The sequence below is a fragment of the Pholcus phalangioides genome, unplaced genomic scaffold (genome assembly GCF_987345545.1).
Source record: "Pholcus phalangioides strain wild (caught in Gottingen) unplaced genomic scaffold, Ppha-v1.0 ptg000039l_1, whole genome shotgun sequence".
Classification (NCBI taxonomy): Eukaryota; Metazoa; Arthropoda; class Arachnida; order Araneae; family Pholcidae; genus Pholcus; species Pholcus phalangioides.
In genome coordinates, this window is record NW_028301625.1 from 14,988,854 (window position 1) to 15,006,866 (window position 18,013).

An 18,013-nucleotide genomic window follows, 5' to 3' on the forward strand; every position below is an offset into this window, starting at 1 on the left:
GCAATGCTCCAATGTCTCGTCGAGCAGAATGAGGACTTCAAAACATGTACACTTATTTTGCAAATTACTTAGAAATTCTGACAGTTTCTTGTTTCAAATAATCTTCAAAATGAGAGGAAGACTGGAAACAAACCTCTCTTTTTTTCTAAGCACAACCCTTCCAAGGAAGCTCCATGGCCCTCTCATCTTGCAGCCAGGCCCCTGGGCAGGTATCTTCGGTGGGCCTCTTCTATAGTGAATTTATAGCGGGAAAAACAAAAAAACATTATGAGAATCATCTCTGGCCCCAGGGCCAAAGACCTACCCTGTTGTGAACCATGGAGAACTCCAAGAAAGAGTCTCTCCCAGGCCCTCAAGAAAGCACGCTATAGCCCTATCCAGGGCCGTAACTAGAGGGGGCACCTTCTCCGGGTGGCAAAATTTAGGGGGGCGGCAGTTTTAGGTGGGAACAAAGAACACCATTACAAAATTATCGAATTTTAAAGTTGTGGGGTCGGCAAAATTTCTAGTTACGGCCCTGGCCCTATCTATAGCTTAAGTTTCAAAATTTACGCTAAAAGGATACAATCAGAGGCGGATTTAACGGCAGGCGCGCGCCCGGTACCCAGACTTCTGAAGGCATCGAAAAAACCCAACTTTATACTTTTTTCAAATTTATGGGGCCCAATGTTTTCTCTCGCGCCCGGGGCTTTAACCGACTAATATCCGCTTCAGGATACAATCATCGACAATTTTTTAGTTGTTTTCTAAAAACAAGTTTTGTGACTCGCATGATATTTTTGCAAGAAGTGATTCAATTATAGCAGCGTTTCTCAAACCTTCTGAACCCGAGGACCACTAAAATTTTTGAAAAAGTTCGACGGACCACTTATAGTATATGGTTCTAATCTTTTGTTTGAACTAATGTGATAATTATTTATGTGACATATAAATATTTATATGGCATAAAATTGAATAATTTTCATCTCAAATAATTCCGATTATAACTAAATTTTCGTCTGTTGAGAATCACCTGTTCCATCTTTGCGGACCACTTCTGGTCCACGGACCATAGGTTGAGAAACGCCGAGTTGTAGAATTTGAGAAAAAAAAATTAAAATCCGAAAAAAGAAATCATCGCGCTCCAAAAACGAAAAATTTACATAACGGACAAAAATAAGTTTCAGAAAAAGAGTCAATCAAAAATATTCTAATAAAGTAAAAGTAACAATACTATATATAAACTGTTTTTCTATTGGCCACTGAACCTACGCTAGCGTATTCGAGCGCATATACAGGAAAGAGGTATTTACAGTTATTTTTCTACGATAACGGTTTCTTTTCCGAAGAGAACGAATCGCTTTCTTATCAGGATATGACGAGTTTAATTATCTGCAAAATTTATTTCGAAACAAAAAGCGTTTATTTTTGGAATCTAGCGTCCATGTGGATGGATATTGTATAGCAACCCTAAAGGAAAGCGACCAATGCTACATCACTTGGGTTCGGGCTTGCCTGAACCTGGGACCGCGACCATGCATAAAATAAAATAAAAATACAGTCCATCACCAGCCCATCAGTGGATTGTCTCTCTCTATATGTCTGTGTAGTATAGGGGACACTAAAAGCGTGGATGTGTCCTGGTTCCGTTATAGTTGAGAAAAGATTGAATGGCGTTTATTCATACCTTTCGTAAAAAACAATCGTGGAAAAGAATGAATTCCATTTCACATAAATATGCTAGTTAATTATCTATAAGAAAATTACAACTGAATCTTTTTGTCTTCGAAGGAAGTAGGGTGGGCGTTTAGAAATGTGCTATTCCTGTGGATGATTTATGGAGCAGCTGTGTGTTTTGATGTTGAAAAAAAATCAACGTTTCCAATTCACACATGTTCTAATGTTGATGTTTCTTTAATTATATTGGATGTTTTAATTCGAGCTTGTAATTGTTATTCACGATCTCCAATAGGTCGATTTCAATTTGTTCTACTTGTGGAATGACCAAGAAAGAGCAGTAAGTTTTGTTGTTTTTTTCTTTAATTGTATGTAAAGTGATTAAATTTGCTATTTATTTTAATTTAACATGGTATTGATGATACTTATTATATTTATAGAATGGATTGGGTTGAAATTGTCGAGCCCAGAACTAAAGAGCATATGTATGCAAACCTTACTACTGGTGAATGTGTATGGGATCCTCCACCTGGAGTTAAAGTGTAAGTCTCGATGTATCAAAGTTTTAATATGCAGTGAAGCCTTCTTATATAAACTCTCTTTAATCAAGGTTATGTTATGTTACTCCATATAACTATAAATCCCTCTCCAACGATTTTTTCCCGCAAGTCTTGTTTGGAAATGTCTGTACTCTAATGTTAAACTGCTGCCTCTCGATATAACTATAATTCCTCTACAATAATATTTTTTCTTGGTCAGAGTATCAATATATCAAGGTTTCACTGTAGTACAGAGTCCAACCTCAATATAACGTCACCTCTAGGGCAGGGCCTGTTCCTCATAAGTCCAAGACTTGGGCAAACTTGAATTTTTGGAGACCCCTTTTTATACAGCATTCTTTGAGGTGTTGCTACATAGTATTATTATGTTACAATTATGAATTATTACTATCAAAATAAATTCCTGGTTTGGCAATGTACTAGAAAAGAAGGGAAAAAGACCAAAATATAAAACACAACCAATTTTCAGGGGGGTCCTGTGTATGAGCCCTGTTTGCCCGTGTATGAGCCCTGTTTGCCCGTGTATGAGCCCTGTTTGCCCGTGTATGAGCCCTGTTTGCCCATGTAAGAAACGGGCACAGCTTTGGGGGACTGAATACAAGCAACTTTATAAGCAGGGTGAAATAATAATAAGTATGTCTGATGTAAACATGTGCAGCACCATCATAAGAGCATCACAGGCCCCCGTTCAAGTGATTTTTCTGCTGCATTATCCGGCAAATTTTTCCAGAACTTCAATCAGATCGCATTTTTGTAAGACCCTCTCTTCTCTTGAGGCCCCCAGGTCATGCCCCGATGGGCTCATGCCTTAAGAAAGTACTGAACACGTGCTCTGAGAAGCATGCCCCCAGCGTCAAAGGTGGAGTTGTCTGATCTAATGTATACGTGTATATATGAATTGATATCATCATCATCGTGCCCCCCAGCAATAATGACCATTCCCTCTCCCAGACTTTCAAGCCTATCTCTGCCTATGCTGAGAAAGTAGATATATGAAAATTAACATCCAAATTATTTTGTTTTATACATAGAAGATTAGACAAAAGCAAAAATCTATCAAGGTATAGATTTTACGTATTAAAATCACAAATAGGAGGCAATGTATTTCAGAATGACCACAATGTAATGAAAGAAATAAAAATAAATACACATTCATTGAACAAAGGGTTCACACTATTTGAAATCTGATATGCGAGATTGCTTCTCTACAAATTTTTATTTTACGTTTTACCAAGGTTTTATTGTATAAATTTTTTTTCACAGTTATCTAAGTTTTAATCATGATTTGTGACATCTTGGCTCAATGTGAAGTAACAATTTATAGCTTAAAAACAATAATGATAAATATTTATCTAAAGCAGTGGTTCTTAACCTTTTTTGACTTACGAAGCCCTTTTCGTATATAACTTCTCTGGCAAAGCCCCAGAGGCCAATTTTTTACTTATTTGTCAAAGTTACTGATTTATATTTATTATTTAAAAATAGTTATGATTTTTTCCTTCAAATTTACTGGTTTTTTTATTTTTCTCAAGCCACCACAGAGCCTCTGAGAGGAGTGCAAAACGGAACATCAGTTAAGAATCGCTGATCGAAAGTATTCTTTGATTACAGTAGAATAGCATTTCTCAACTCTAGTTCTGTAGAACTGTAAGGTTCCAAGAGAAAACTTATTAGGGTTTCCATAGCAAATGCAGTAAAACCCCCTCTTTTGAAGACACCGGTGGGACAAAAGAAATTTTTCCTTAAAAGATGGATGAACACTAATCAGGGGTTTGAAATGCATACAAAAGCATCAATTAGAAATCACTTAAGATTTGAGGGTAGACATTTTTTTAAAAGAGTTTTAAAAGTTTGAGTCTTCGGATAGTACAGAGACTGAATTATTATTTTTTTCACCACATTGTTCAATTTTTTTTCACAAATACAAACAATTACAGTTTACAAGAAACTTGGTCATTTATAAATTAGGAACAAAACTGATAATATTAATGAAACAAACAAGGTTTTTTCCGTGGCCATCATGTCAAGTAAAATTCATAATTTCAGAGTTTTTTAGCCGACGTGCATTAAGTTTTTGTCTTTTGACGTTTCATCTGCACGGGTGGAGAACATTTCCAAGAATAAAACGTAACGGTGGGAAAAAATGATGAGAGAATGGAACCCAAGCATGGTTCAGAGCCCTTTGGAGCAACTTCGGTGAATGGGGAAAATCTGGCTGGGCAGACCAATCCCAATGAAGCAGTGCGACTCAAGCAGGGAGAAGGCGTAAGTAGTGGCCTTTTTTTCCTGCCATTATGTTTTGATTCTTGAAAATGTTTGCCACCCGTGCGAACAAAACGTCAAAAGACAAAAACTTTACGTCACGCCAGCCAAATAAACCCTAAAGCTTCGAATTTTACTTTACTGATAATATTAAGTTCAGAAGAGCAAAGAAAACAACTGGGGATAATTATTTTGTTTTTCCAGATAATCAGGAGCCTTCAGTAATTTGAGGTGGTGTCTATCCTATTTGCCTTAGCTTATTAGACTACTATAATATAAACAATCTTTAAGGCTTCAGTTAGAAGTGTCGCAATTGTGAATATCAATGTTAAGTTATAGAGAGGCCTCCAAGTAATCTTATAATAAGATATAAAAAGATTAACATCTTGGCCTTAGATGTTAATTTGTCCTGGGACCCCTGCAGCCAACAAACGTTGCTGCAATGACCATGGCCTTTACAAGTGTGGGGCTGACAAGGCTCAGGACGACTCTCATAATTTTTTTGTTTGTTCACGCTATAAAAGCACTATAGAATGGCCTGTGAAAAGTCTGCCCTGGGGCCCACCAAAGATCTCAGTCTTAGGAGCCCAGAATGTGGGGGCCATGGCAATTACAATTTTATGACACACTGAAGAAAATATACGATTTTCGGCGTTCCAGTGTTTGAGAGATAGCATAATTATCTTTAGCCTTTAAAATGCTCCCATGGCTTTTCGATGATGGCCTTAGTGGCCTATTCAAACATCAGGAGATGATTTGAATTGCTTTCTTGAGATGTAAATTCTTAAAATGACGTATAGATAGTATACGAATATATGTTCAATTTTTTTTTTAAATAATTATTTCCCTGACAAGTTTGCTCATTGGCCCCCCACATCCTGCAGCAGGGCCCCTAGGCTTGGATCTTTAGCAGGCCCCTAGTCAGATTTTTCATGTACTCCTCCATAATGAATTTAGAGTGTGAAAAATCAAAAAATTATAAAAATCTCAGGGCTGGAGTCAGCCCCACTCTTGTTGAGACCATGGGTTTGCTTATACTGTGTTCCCCCGTCCCCCTTTTCTCGACTCTGTTGAATTTATTCAATGTCTGAGTTTATTTGTCATCTTTCACAAAAGAAAACTGAGGAAACAAAGGACATTTAAAAAAATTTTTTTTTTTTTTTTTGCGTAAATGGGGAAGTATATCTCTGACTATTTGCATAGCCAAATCTTTAATATAAAATGACATGTCCTGACTGTCTGACTGATTCATCATTGGCGATCCGAAACCGATGAAGCTATAAATATGAAATTTGGTCAGTAGATTTATTTCATGTAGTAGAGATAAGGAGGTATTTTTCAAAATTCAACCCACAAAGGGATCATAGGGAGGAATTTTCAGATAATGAAATCCACGCGAGTGAAGCCGCAGGTAACAGCTAGTGGTTAATAAGTTAAATAAATCAGTTTAGAAGACTTGTGAACTCGATACCAACAGAAATATGATTCATTCTTTCAAAAAAAGAAAAAAAGAAATTAAAAAAAGTTGAAATGTGAGTGTAAAATGAAAATATGAATCATGAAAATTATTTTTATTTTTTCAAGTAGTAGGAAAAAAAACATCTGAGTGGAAACTTTTCTCTGTGCAGAAAAATTTCTCCCATATAAATTTTGCTGCCCTCCTTTCATTTCAGTTAAATTTTCTTACCACTTATTCCCCTGATTCTTTGCCCAAAGCTATACCTTGCTTAGACACTGCCCCCTAGTAAATATGGCTCTGTGCAAAGAATGGTATTCTTAAAAATTTTTGTGGGGGGGGGGGGAGGTTCAAAGTTTATATGGAGGAATCAACATCGAGTCGAAACCACTGAAGCTATAAATATGAAATTTGGTCAATAGTTTCATTTTATAATATATAGATTCACTAAGAAAGGATTTTTCAAAATTCAACCCCTAAAGGGGTCATAATGTGGGTTGAAAGTTTAAATGTAGAAACCATAATGTTAAATAGCCATACATATGAATTCTAGCCAGGCCATTGATTAAAATAACTGGACAGTCCAGCCAGTGAAATATGATCATGATCTCCCCCCCCCCCCCATAGGAGGAAGGTTGACAGAACTAATGCAGGAATCGGCACTGTAATGAAAATAAATATAAGAATAATAAAATGGAAAATCAATATAGAGACCCTGTCAAAGTTCTGGCTGAAGGAACATGCTCCAAAATAGCCTGGCAAATGGAGAAAAACATCAAATATTATTTTTATGAACAGATGAAACACAAAGAGGTGATAACAATTGTGATTTCTGATATGTACAAATGTTACTGCTGGGCTCACTTATAGCAAACACGAATATTACGAATTTTCACATACAATGAAGTTTTTCCATGTCCCACGAATTTCGTATTTCTTATTCGTGCTATTTTTATTGATTATAATAAACACCAATTTCAGCAAAGTATGCCAAATTTCCAACCAGTTTTCAAATACAAATTTCTTTGTTTTATCTAAGTCTTCTTATTAGTAAAAATTTTCCTTTTATTTTCCCAGAAAAAATTAAAATAATTACGGAAATCTGAAAAGGAGGACAAAAGTTTTAATTTTCTAACACATAGGAGGACATTTGAAATCACAAAATGTCTGGTCACCCTACTTGTAAAGAATTTTTTTTATGAAAAATTCAAAAGTTGACACTTTATACTTTCCTCAAAATTTTCTACGTAGCTTACTATTTAGTCTGATAATAAAGCAACACTTAAAGATAGGGTTACCAGATTTGAAAACTAGGTGTCTTTTTACACCTGCGTCTTAACGTCACTTTTTCTCATTTTCACAACAACATCAGCATTGAGTGTTGTTTGCATTCTGTTTTCTTTGTTTTGGAATGGAGGACATAACATTCCCCTCTCTCTCCTGTTTAGTGCATGCCATTAGATGTTGATGAGAAAACGATGGTATTCTTAAAATGGATGTTGCAGTTTTCTTCTTCCAGAGCGATATTTTAGACTGATATTTTTCACAAATTATACTAGAGCAAGCTGGACCATGGTTAGAATAGTATTTGCTGCCCTGCTTGAAACTTGGGTTGTTGTATTCTAGGAATTTCTACGGTGATTGGTCAAATCTTATAAATATGTGTGGGAGGAAAAACACACACAAACACATGTCAGTGAAGAGATATAATATGTTTCAGAGTGGAAAAAAATTTCCCCAGGTAAAAGAAATAAAAATAATTATGGAAACCTAAAAAGAAGGACAAAAGTGTGAATTTTCTAAAAATTAGGAAGATGTTTGAAATGACATAAAAAAGGAGGACTCTGGTAACCCTACTTAAAGAATAACTTTAAAACGTTTATATAATAGGTTGAAGCAGAGAATTGGGGCTTCATATGTTTATCAGCTGCTGTGATGTATAGATGTGAAATTTTTTTAAGTGTTAAATGGTTTTTTTTTCTTTTGCCTGATGTATTTGTTATTAATCATTTATTTATACTTTTCAACAGAAAAAGAACTGATGATAACCAATGGTGGGAATTGTTTGATCAAAACACTTCACGCTTTTATTATTACAATGCTGCGAGCCAGAAAACTGTGTGGCACAAACCTCAGAATTGTGATATTATTCCTCTTGCAAAGTTGCAGGTAAGCTACATTTTTTTACTTCTTTGTAATTTACAGCTATATTTGGCGTTAATCGATGGTTATTTGGTTATATAAATTGAAAAAATATATTAAAATAATTAAGATGCTGCTTTAATCAATATCTTTCAATTAAAAATACTTCTTTTTGATGGCTAGCAACTCCGAAATTCTTGCTAGGATTGCCCTGAACCCTCTTTTTCTTCAATCCCATGTGATGTTTTTTCCCCCTTTTCACCCAGAACAGATGTTACGATCGAATGGACCTTCTCCCTTGGTGATGTGTTGTGGTGGCACTGTGTGTGTTGTGGCGGCATTGAGTGTGTTGGAGTAAACAGACAGACCATGACCGATTGGACTTTTTCAAATCAAACACAAACATGCACAACATAATTCTTTACACAAACAATATATACTCTTCTTTTCTTCATAGGCCTTCATGGCCAGTTTGTATGCTGACAGGCGGCCCATAGGGCTGAGAATCAGCCAAAATTCAATTCTGGTCTGGTCAGTCCACTGGATTTGAAGCTAAAAAAAATGTTGGTAGTTTGAAATTTTATAATGAAATAGTTCTGTCAACTAAATATTGAAACATAATTTGGTTCCATCAATCTTTCATTATGCAAATAAAAAACCGGGACAAACATCCGGAAAAATGCTTTCAGTACATTTATTAGCAAAATTCCAGGACATCTGGCCTTCCTGGATACAGGTGTCTACTATTTTTGTCAATCAAATTATTTTTTACATTATATGTGCATCTATGCCATACTAAAATAATAATGCTCTATCAACACAACATTAACATGAATGATTTGTGTACTGTACCCAACTGATATTTTTCAACGTTTAAAATGGCTTAGCTTCAGCAGTTGCCATCGCCAATCATTTATTGCAAATCAGTATTATATATTCTAATTTAAAAGATAGATGACAGTATAATTATCCGAGGGCACTTTTTTTGAGTGCCCAGAAAAGGTATAATAATGTGTATAACCAATTATCCCCTTTCCTCCCTTCTCATGTCCCAACTCAGCTCTGTTTTACAGCGTTTTCCTAGCGTGCTATTCTACATATCTTCCACAGATCACATGGGCTGACCATACCACCTACGTTTTACTGGACAATTTTTTTAAAAATTAGTAGTCTTGAAAAAAAATATTTTTTAGTTTATGAAATTCAGCTGAAAATATAATTCAGTTTCATCAAGTTGGCATCAAATCCCTTTGAAGAACTAAATTAATGGCAAAGTTTTCTAGAGGGGCATATACATTCGCACCCTCTCCAGGAACATCTCCCTACATTTTGATACATAATGGATGACACCTATTGTGTAATAGATTTAAAAACATTTTATTTGCTATTTTGTTGTTAATACAGCTTAGAATAAGTTTAATGCTGGAAATCATGGTAATAACGATCTTATTTAACGATTTTAAGTTTTTTTGAACTGACATAGTTGTTCAAGAAATTATTTTATTACCATAATTTAATGTTTGGAAATATTTAATTATGTAGACTTTGAAGCAGAATACAGAAGTCACTGAAAGCAGTGATGCAAATAAGCAAACTCAAAAGGAATCTGTGTCAACACAAACATCTACTCAAGGAATGGTTAGTCCAATATAAATGATGTATTTGTAATTGAATGTATATTCATTTTAAAGCATAACTTATTTAAACTGTTTGAAATTTGATTTAATTTAATTGCTAAAAATTTACAACAACGACATTGGTGTTAAACAATTTGAAGGATATCATAAATATGAAATTTAGAGTTCACATTAGTTTCATATCATTTTGTGTACATTTTTCTTTTAGAAAATGTAAATTTTTATTTCAAGCATAGTGTACAATGTTATAACTCATCCATTTCTAATTTGTTCAATTCTATGCTTGAAAAAACTGTGGGTGGGTGCGACATTGATCTTTGATACAGATAAGTGGTAGAATTTTTCAACTTCACTTTGAAAAATGAGATAAACTGACTGTTGCCATTCATATTGAAAATGGTTTGGCACCTAAAAGGCTAACTGTCAATTTTACCTGGTCTGTCCACTTTTATTACTTCGAAAGAGCTTCTTTTTGAATGTGGATCACAGATCTGTGCTGGTGGGGGGGGGGGGGGGGGGAAGAATACAAAACTTAAAAATTTTCAATTTTGCAATTTTCTATGATCAACTACTACCAATTCCACCCTAATATTGGCACCCAAGAATGTAGCAGTCAAAAAAAGTTAAACTGTATGTTTCAGTTTAATTAATTAATTCAAGTGAATAGAACTACTTATATTAATGATTTAGTGATTGTTATTAACCAGTTTTTTGTTTTTTATTTTTTAATAAGTTAAAAGTAACTAGCCTGCACAAAATGTCTTCATGTTTGCAGGAGCTTTGTGATTACTCATTGATACACTTCTCACACATTTTGTTTATTGTTTATTATTAATTTTTAGGTTTCTGATAGCTACACGGGTATTGATAAGAGGAGAATGTGTTCCGCTTCAACTCAAACAAGTCCTTCTTCTACTCCTAGGGACAGCTGCCATGTAATCAATTTATCCCATTTGTATGGAGTACTGAGATACAGTCCTCCAACCATGAGATGAAGCTTTGGTAAATCATGTCACTTCATGTCAGACGATTTTATTCAATTCTTTTAGGTAAAATGATTATGTATTGAGAATAGCTCGGCAGTGACTGAACTTTCACCTTTGGTTTGTCCTTCTAGGAAAAAATAGAATCGCCTGACATGGTGTGAAATGCCATAGCCAATCTCATGGTTGCAGGACTTTATCAATAAATATGGACACTATCATGTTCCCTGTTATTTTATGAGATCAATGTTGCAATGGTTGGGGTAAACCATTTCCCCCAACCTCACCATATTGCAGGTTTCTATTGCCAGGGTCATCATAATAGCATCCCTGGAACAAGTGATTTTTCTGAGGTTTTATCAGGCAAATTTACATGCTTACTCTCAAAAATTTCTACCAGATCTCAATTTTGTGAGGCCCTCTGGACCATGCCTGGGTAGGCCCATGCGTTAATGCAGCACTGTCTATTACATAACACTTAATCAATGATTAGTATTTCTCATGTTTTATACACTTTATTTTTTGAGTCCTAAAGACAGGGCTCCCACTCATCCTACTTTTCCTACTTTTTGGTAAAATTTCCTACTTTTGTCCTACTTTTCCTATTTTTTTTACCAAATCCTATCGACAAAATTTGTGTAACTGATTTTAATTGAGCAGAAAACTATTTATATATTGCCAAATATTACACATGTTGGAGAATGCAATTAATGATTCTGCCAAAGCAGAAATTGTATCATTTTTAAGGAATTTGGGGGGGGGGGGTATGTGGATCATTTGATTGATTAATTTTTCATTTGCTTAGTTTGAGGGTTCAACAAGTATAGTAGTCATTAAAAACTTCTGTCTGGATGGAAAAATAATTTTGTATTTGGTCTTCATGGTCTTGGACAGTAACTTTCATCATTCAAAATTATGGTGCAAATTGCAAATAGGTGAAACAACAGTTTGCATTTCAAAGCAGTTGGATACATAGGCGTATTCTAGGTTTGGTGATTATGATGCTACACAATAGCATTCAGTTGTCTTCTGTATTTTTAAGGCATGAAGAGGCATAAACAATATTTACAATGCTCAGCAAAGAGCTAGAAATGGAAGTGCTTCATTTGTCAAAAATGATTACACTGGCATTGAACAGTAAAATGTGAACAAAACAGTAAAATTTAAAAATGATGAACAACACAGTAAAACTATCTGGTTCACCTTATTTACATTGGATCTTGTAATTTACACATTTTGCATTGTGCTTTCGAAAGTGGTCTCGAAGGTGCCTCAAAAAAACTTCTTAAAAAACGTACGTCTTCGAAATTTGCTGTGCCTTGTCGAAGAGAGTTGACAAGCTCAGACTCCAAAAAAGAATGTAATATATATGAGGAGAGACAGCAAAGAATTATCTGTGGTTGCTAGTGCAGTGTTTTGGCCAAAAATTGGTTTTGTAACCAAGTCATTTGTCATTTTGTTTTGGCTTGACTGAAATAGTGCTGGGGGGGGGGGGGGGAGTGAATTCAAAATTAAATTATTTTTTTTTGCAAAAAAAATTTTTTTTTAGGATTTTTTCCCCATTATGCTATGATTATGTTGTCTAAGGGGGTTACCCTCCCCCATCCTGCTTTTTAGGCCTGCGTTTTCCTACTTTTTCTCTTTTTTTGAGTGGGAGCCCTGTAAAGAGAAAAATCACACAAATTCAAATACAGTCAATATAATTCACTCTATTTTCTTTTCTGGTTTAGTGGAATGAAATAACCCAATGTACAAAATTTTTCTCAAGAAAATCAAACACTGCAGTAGTCTTATGATGTCTTGTATCATGTTTTATGAACTAAGATTTCTAATTGTGTCATCCAAGGCATTTTGTTTACATTCCCTTATTATTAATCTTAAATCAAAATCATAATACAGTAAATAATGAATAGTGTGACTATTTAAATTTGAAAAGATTCTCATTTTCTGATATTATGTTTTTTCATCGTGTTTGTAATTATTTTTATAGCATTATCGCCAGCATCATCATCACCATCATCGTCATTCTACTAGTCCATGCGCACATACAAACAATGCAAAAAATACTCATCTGCTCAATCCTGGTCATCCTCAAGAACTGGATTTTTCAGTTCCACAACCAGCACCAGATATTTCTGGAAATACTGTAGGGCAAAGGTATGTTGATGATGCTTATAATGAATGAAAGAAGTTCCAAAGAAAACTTGATGTATTTATTGGGAACCTTATTTTGTAGCAATAGAATATGTAATTTTTCTGGATACTCTGTTATGTGCAATCATTTGCTTTTCCAGGAAATATGAAACTTACTGTTCTCCAGAAAATTCTTCATCCACATCACAAAGACAAGACTATAGTCCGGAACAAAATGACGGATTTACTGATCATCGTTCTGCTGCAAAGTCACTGGAATCTAACCGTAGGCATAGATCATTAGACCATGAGCGTGGGACTGTCAGTACATCATGGAAACATCACAGCATTGATAAACAAGGAAATGTATCAAAAGCCAGTGCATCTGGAAACAGCCCTGCACCAAAATTGCAACCTCACAGAAAACATCATAGTGAAGATCTGTCTACAAAATCGCACTTCTTTTCTACATTCCACCCAACAGAAAACATTGATATAGATTATCTGGATGCACCAACAGCCAAGCAACATTCTTCACGAAGTTGTTCCAGAAGCACTGACAGCAGCATGTCTAGTCCACAGAGTCCTCTTTTACCTAACAGAGATGTTCAAGTTGTAAGAGGTGTAGATGGTAGTCTTTTCGCCTTTAGTGATGTTCCTCAAGAATCCAGTGATAGTTCACCACAATCAATGGATTCAGCTAGAGGTCTTGATAGCAGCTTCATATCTCAAAGTAGTCTTATGTCACTTGACAGTCAACAAAAAAGTGTTTCTGAACCAGCCACATCACCTAATCTTCGACATCTGCATACAAAATCAAAGGTTGCACCATCTATGTTTGAAAAAGATCATGGCCAGTCCAAAGTTATGCACAGTCGAGATGGTAGTGAAGTATCGCTAGGTTCATATTATCAAGCTTCAAGTTTTCTTGGTGACCACAAAGGTGGTGTTTCTTCTCAACAGAATGAACAGCCAACACCCCTTTACAGTAACCTTGACTATCCATCTTTGTGGGATCCGCAACCAGATCACCCAACGTATCTCTTACCATTACAACATTATTTACTAGAACAAGCAAAATTATCTGGTGAGATATTTTCTTATTTTGTTCTATTCATTTTTGATATATTGTTTATACTTCTCAATAAGCCAGAATCGTAACAAAAATTATTTATGCCCCCTCTTACTCCTCTGAGGGACCAGCGCTTCCCAGATATAGAGATGGGAGGAGACCGGTCTAAAATAGCCAAAATTCTGTTTACATAATACTTGAACAACCTCCCCCAAACATTATAATTTTACAATTTCCTTTTCCATTAACATAGCTGCCAAGTCTCCAGAATTTTCCGGGAGTCTCCCAAATTTTAGCTTCATCTCTCGACCTCCAGAAAAAAATTTTACGAAAATCACAAAAACCCTAATTGTCTTTAAAAATTCCCTACTTCATTTAAAAAGAATCCCCGCCTCTGAAAACAATCCCTAAGGAATTTCTTGTGGGGCAAAAAGTCTTTTGCCTTTGTTTTTCCCCCTTTCAAAATGAGGTCACACGTGGTAAATGAGGGAATAGTGGGAAATTCCTTTTTTAAAAATAGCTTAGCAGCCAATAGCCCTGGATAATAATTGAAGATTATAGTGACGCGCATGTGGTCAAAACTTCCTCTTTTGTTGAAGTTACGTACATGCGATAACAAAACATGAATGCTGATAAGGGGTCATTCAAGTATTACATCATCATCAATGGGGGAAGGGGGTTTGCTGACTTTTGATGACAAGGGGGGGGGGAGGAAGGTTTGGATGATGCTAACGTCATCAACCACCCTTTATGAAAATATGAAATATTCTTAATGGCATCTAACTTGGTGGGCCAAAAACGAGAAAAATCTTATCGCTACTTTGTGGGCACCTGAACTAACATTTTCCCTATTGATAAGTCTCTTACAGAGCTACTTCAGCAGTCTCTAAATGTTTCACGGATCCTTCAAGTGCTCAGGAAATGTGCCGGGATGCTTAAGTGCTGTGGAACTGTGCTACGCATCACTCAATTAATCCGTGATTATGCCATGAATCACTTAAGTAATCTGGGAACGTTCCGCGGGTAAACTTAAGTGATGTAGAACAGCACCAGGGGGGCCGCTTAAGTGCTCTAAAATTGTGCCACATGTCACTCAAGGGATCTCTAAATGTGCCACAGATTGTTTAAGTGTTCTGGAACTGAGTCGCGGGTTACTTAAGTGATCTTTGAATGTACCACGGGCCTACTTCAGTGATCTGAAAATGTGCCACAGGCCACTTAAATGCTCTGCAATTGTGCCGCAGGTCATTTAAGCGATCTGAAAATGTGCTGCTTAGTTCATTTTAACGAAATTGGGTTTGAGTCACATCACATAACCTTCGGGGCCACATTTGGTTCGTGGGTCAAGGGTGGGTCATATAAATGGCTTAAAGAGTGGGTTGCAATGAATTTCTTAAAAAGACATTTTGAGTTCTCATAACCTTCATATAGCATTGAAATGAATAGAAACAGAGTATAATTACATATAAAGGTATCTTCTTTCAAAATTTTAATTTTTTTTAAATGTTTTTACATTTAAAAAATATTTTTTTTCGTCTGGGGGAGGCGCACGAGCCCCCCCCATGCCCCCCTCCCGCGTACGTTTCTGATCCCACCAATATTTGTTAGGGAGGTAGGGGGCAGTGCTAACAAAATTTTGCTGACAAGGGGGGGAGGGGTCAAAAATGGCTAAAAATTGCTTACGTAATACTTGAACTGCCCCTAAGCAAAAAAATATTTAATCAATATTTGTAGAGACACTTATTCCCTGATAAATTTCCTTTCATCAAATGTTCCAGAAAAGAGCCAACTTTTTCTTTTTGTACAAGGTGTGTTACGGACATAAACATCGGTTATGGTGGAAAGGCTGACATCATCACCCATGTGAAATCAAAAAACATCAAGCAAGTGTCACAAAAAGTCAGTGTTCTTCAAAAATTGATGCTTTTTTTCTTCATCTCCCGATGATTTTGGGGTCATTCGCACAGAATGTTTGTTCATATCATTTCTGATTGAACACAATATTTTTTTTAGATCACCATTAAAGTTTTGGCCTCCAATTTCACTTGTTTTTTGAGTACGGATTTCATTCCCTATGCTTTAACTTTTATGTGTGGAAAATCCCTATTTTATTTAGAGAAATTCCTTTTGTATTTATTAGAGAATGGTTTTAATATAAAATATAGATTCGTGCGAAAATCTCCCTAATTTTCATTTTCAAAAGTTGGCAGCTATGCATTAACTAAAGCAGATATGATTTTAATCAATGTGATTATTAAGATTTTTAATGAAATTCAATTTAGAATAATTATTTAGAGAGGAGGATTCCTCTGCTCAGTAAAAAATATATATTGGTGGCATAGGTGGATATGCACAGTCGGGGTGTTAAAGTGAACTATCTCCTTTCCCCCACCCCCAAGAACCTTATGCAGCTCATGCTTCCAGCTGCCATGATGGTTACTGAAGCCAGCAAAAAATATGTTTAAGATTTTTTTTCAGTCTGAATGCAATCAGTGAGCATTGTCTACTGGGAATATACACATCACATATACCACTTCATTTCAGATATAAAATGACATATCCTGACTGACTGATTCATCATCGCCGAGCCGAAACTGCTGAATCTATAAATATAAAATTTGGTCAGCAGTTTTATTTCATGACGTAAAGACTCACTAAGAAGGGGTTTTTCAAAATTAGACACACAAGTGGGTCATAAGGGGGTTCAAAGGCAGCATAAAGAAATTATGCCGAGCTGAAACCACTGAAGCTACAAATATGAAATTTGGTCAGTACTTTCTTTCTAGATATCTTTGCTTGATATCCAGTGTGTTATCTGTACTTTGTATAATTAGCGGAGAGGTTCATTGTTTCATTATATAGAGAAATCACACTGAGCTGAAAAACTGCTGAAGCTACAAATATGAAATTCAATCAGTAATTTTATTTTATGACGTAAAGACTCACTAAGAAGGGGTTTTTCGAAATTCGGCCCCTAAGGGGGTTCAAAGGTTATATGAATGCTTGAAGAGATTAGTAATACAGAGCAATTAAATTCTTTCATCACTTTTACCTCTTACTTAAATGTGAAAAGAGATTGCAGTCAGACTTTTCATTTTGACCTAAGCTATACACCATCCAACTTAGTTGCTAAAAATCTGTAATCACTTGTGTGTCTTACACAGAAAGTAGCAATAGCTGCAACTTCTTAATGCTGTTAGGGGAAAGGCAAGTTGTGCAAAATGTACTGATGTTATTAGATACTCTCTGAAAAAGAAAAATCCTTAGCAAAAGGCTTTCAAGAATACATTAAAGGCAATTTTGAAATTTTGAGTAAGATGTGAAAAAATACTGATGTAACTGTTTCTAATTTTTTTTTTAAATGTAGTTTGACATTAAACACAATTAAAAGCAAGATTTGCACAAAAAATATTGTTGATTAATCAAGATCAACCATTCTAAAGTGATTTCTTGTTATATCAGATATTGTTGTAGGTATCGTCAGGTTTCATTGTACTGCAAAGGATTTTTATACAATGTTCCCATACTTACATAAGCTTTTGAGAGGGCATTTGCTAGCAATAATGAACATGAAAAAAAGATCATACTTGTGCAGATTTTGTCATGTTACTTCAATTAGACGCCATTTTTATCATTAACCCTTCGGCTGTTTTAATTTCTCCAACCTCTTTTAATCTTTTAAATGGCACAGCACACATCACTAACCCTCTTTAAATTGCATATTCCCTAAAGCAGAGTATGTCAAAATCTGTGACATATGTCCCAGAACAATCAGTGCTACTGCAAAACAATCTGGAGGAATTTTAAGTGTAGAAAGCACTATTATGAGCATTTTTACCACAGAACATTTACAGTCAGCTGACGGCTTATTAAAGAATGACACGAAACATTCTGCTTTGGGGAGGGAAAAATCATTTATTGTTTATGAAGTAAGTTTTCTTCAAATTTTTAACAGTGCAAAATAAGGGAAATAGGGAAATGTGTTCTATTCCGTTATCAGCTTAAAAAAATATCTGGGCTCGTCATTGCTAGAATAAAACGCTTTTAAGAAGGCCAAATATCACATATATTTCACCAAGAGGGTTAATGAAATGTATTCAATGTTTGTTTGG

At 35.4% G+C, this 18,013-nt stretch overlaps 1 protein-coding gene across 3 annotated transcripts in view; it reads left to right on the top strand.

Moving 5' to 3' along the window:
* The first annotated feature begins 1,468 nt into the window (after window positions 1-1,468).
* RhoGAP93B (MyTH4 and RhoGAP_KIAA1688 domain-containing protein RhoGAP93B) overlaps window positions 1,469-18,013 on the top strand; it is a 35,643-nt gene continuing 19,098 nt past the window's right edge. Inside the window, exons 1-7 of one of the 3 annotated variants that reach the window (XM_089254039.1) lie at window positions 1,469-1,996; window positions 2,097-2,198; window positions 7,965-8,103; window positions 9,619-9,714; window positions 10,556-10,648; window positions 12,687-12,853; window positions 12,991-13,916. In XM_089254039.1, coding sequence (XP_089110165.1) covers window positions 1,980-1,996; window positions 2,097-2,198; window positions 7,965-8,103; window positions 9,619-9,714; window positions 10,556-10,648; window positions 12,687-12,853; window positions 12,991-13,916 — 1,540 coding nt within the window. In that variant the 5' untranslated portion in view covers window positions 1,469-1,979. The remainder of the gene's footprint in view (window positions 1,997-2,096; window positions 2,199-7,964; window positions 8,104-9,618; window positions 9,715-10,555; window positions 10,649-12,686; window positions 12,854-12,990; window positions 13,917-18,013) is intronic. The other 2 variants (XM_089254041.1, XM_089254040.1) reach the window with 2 other exon arrangements.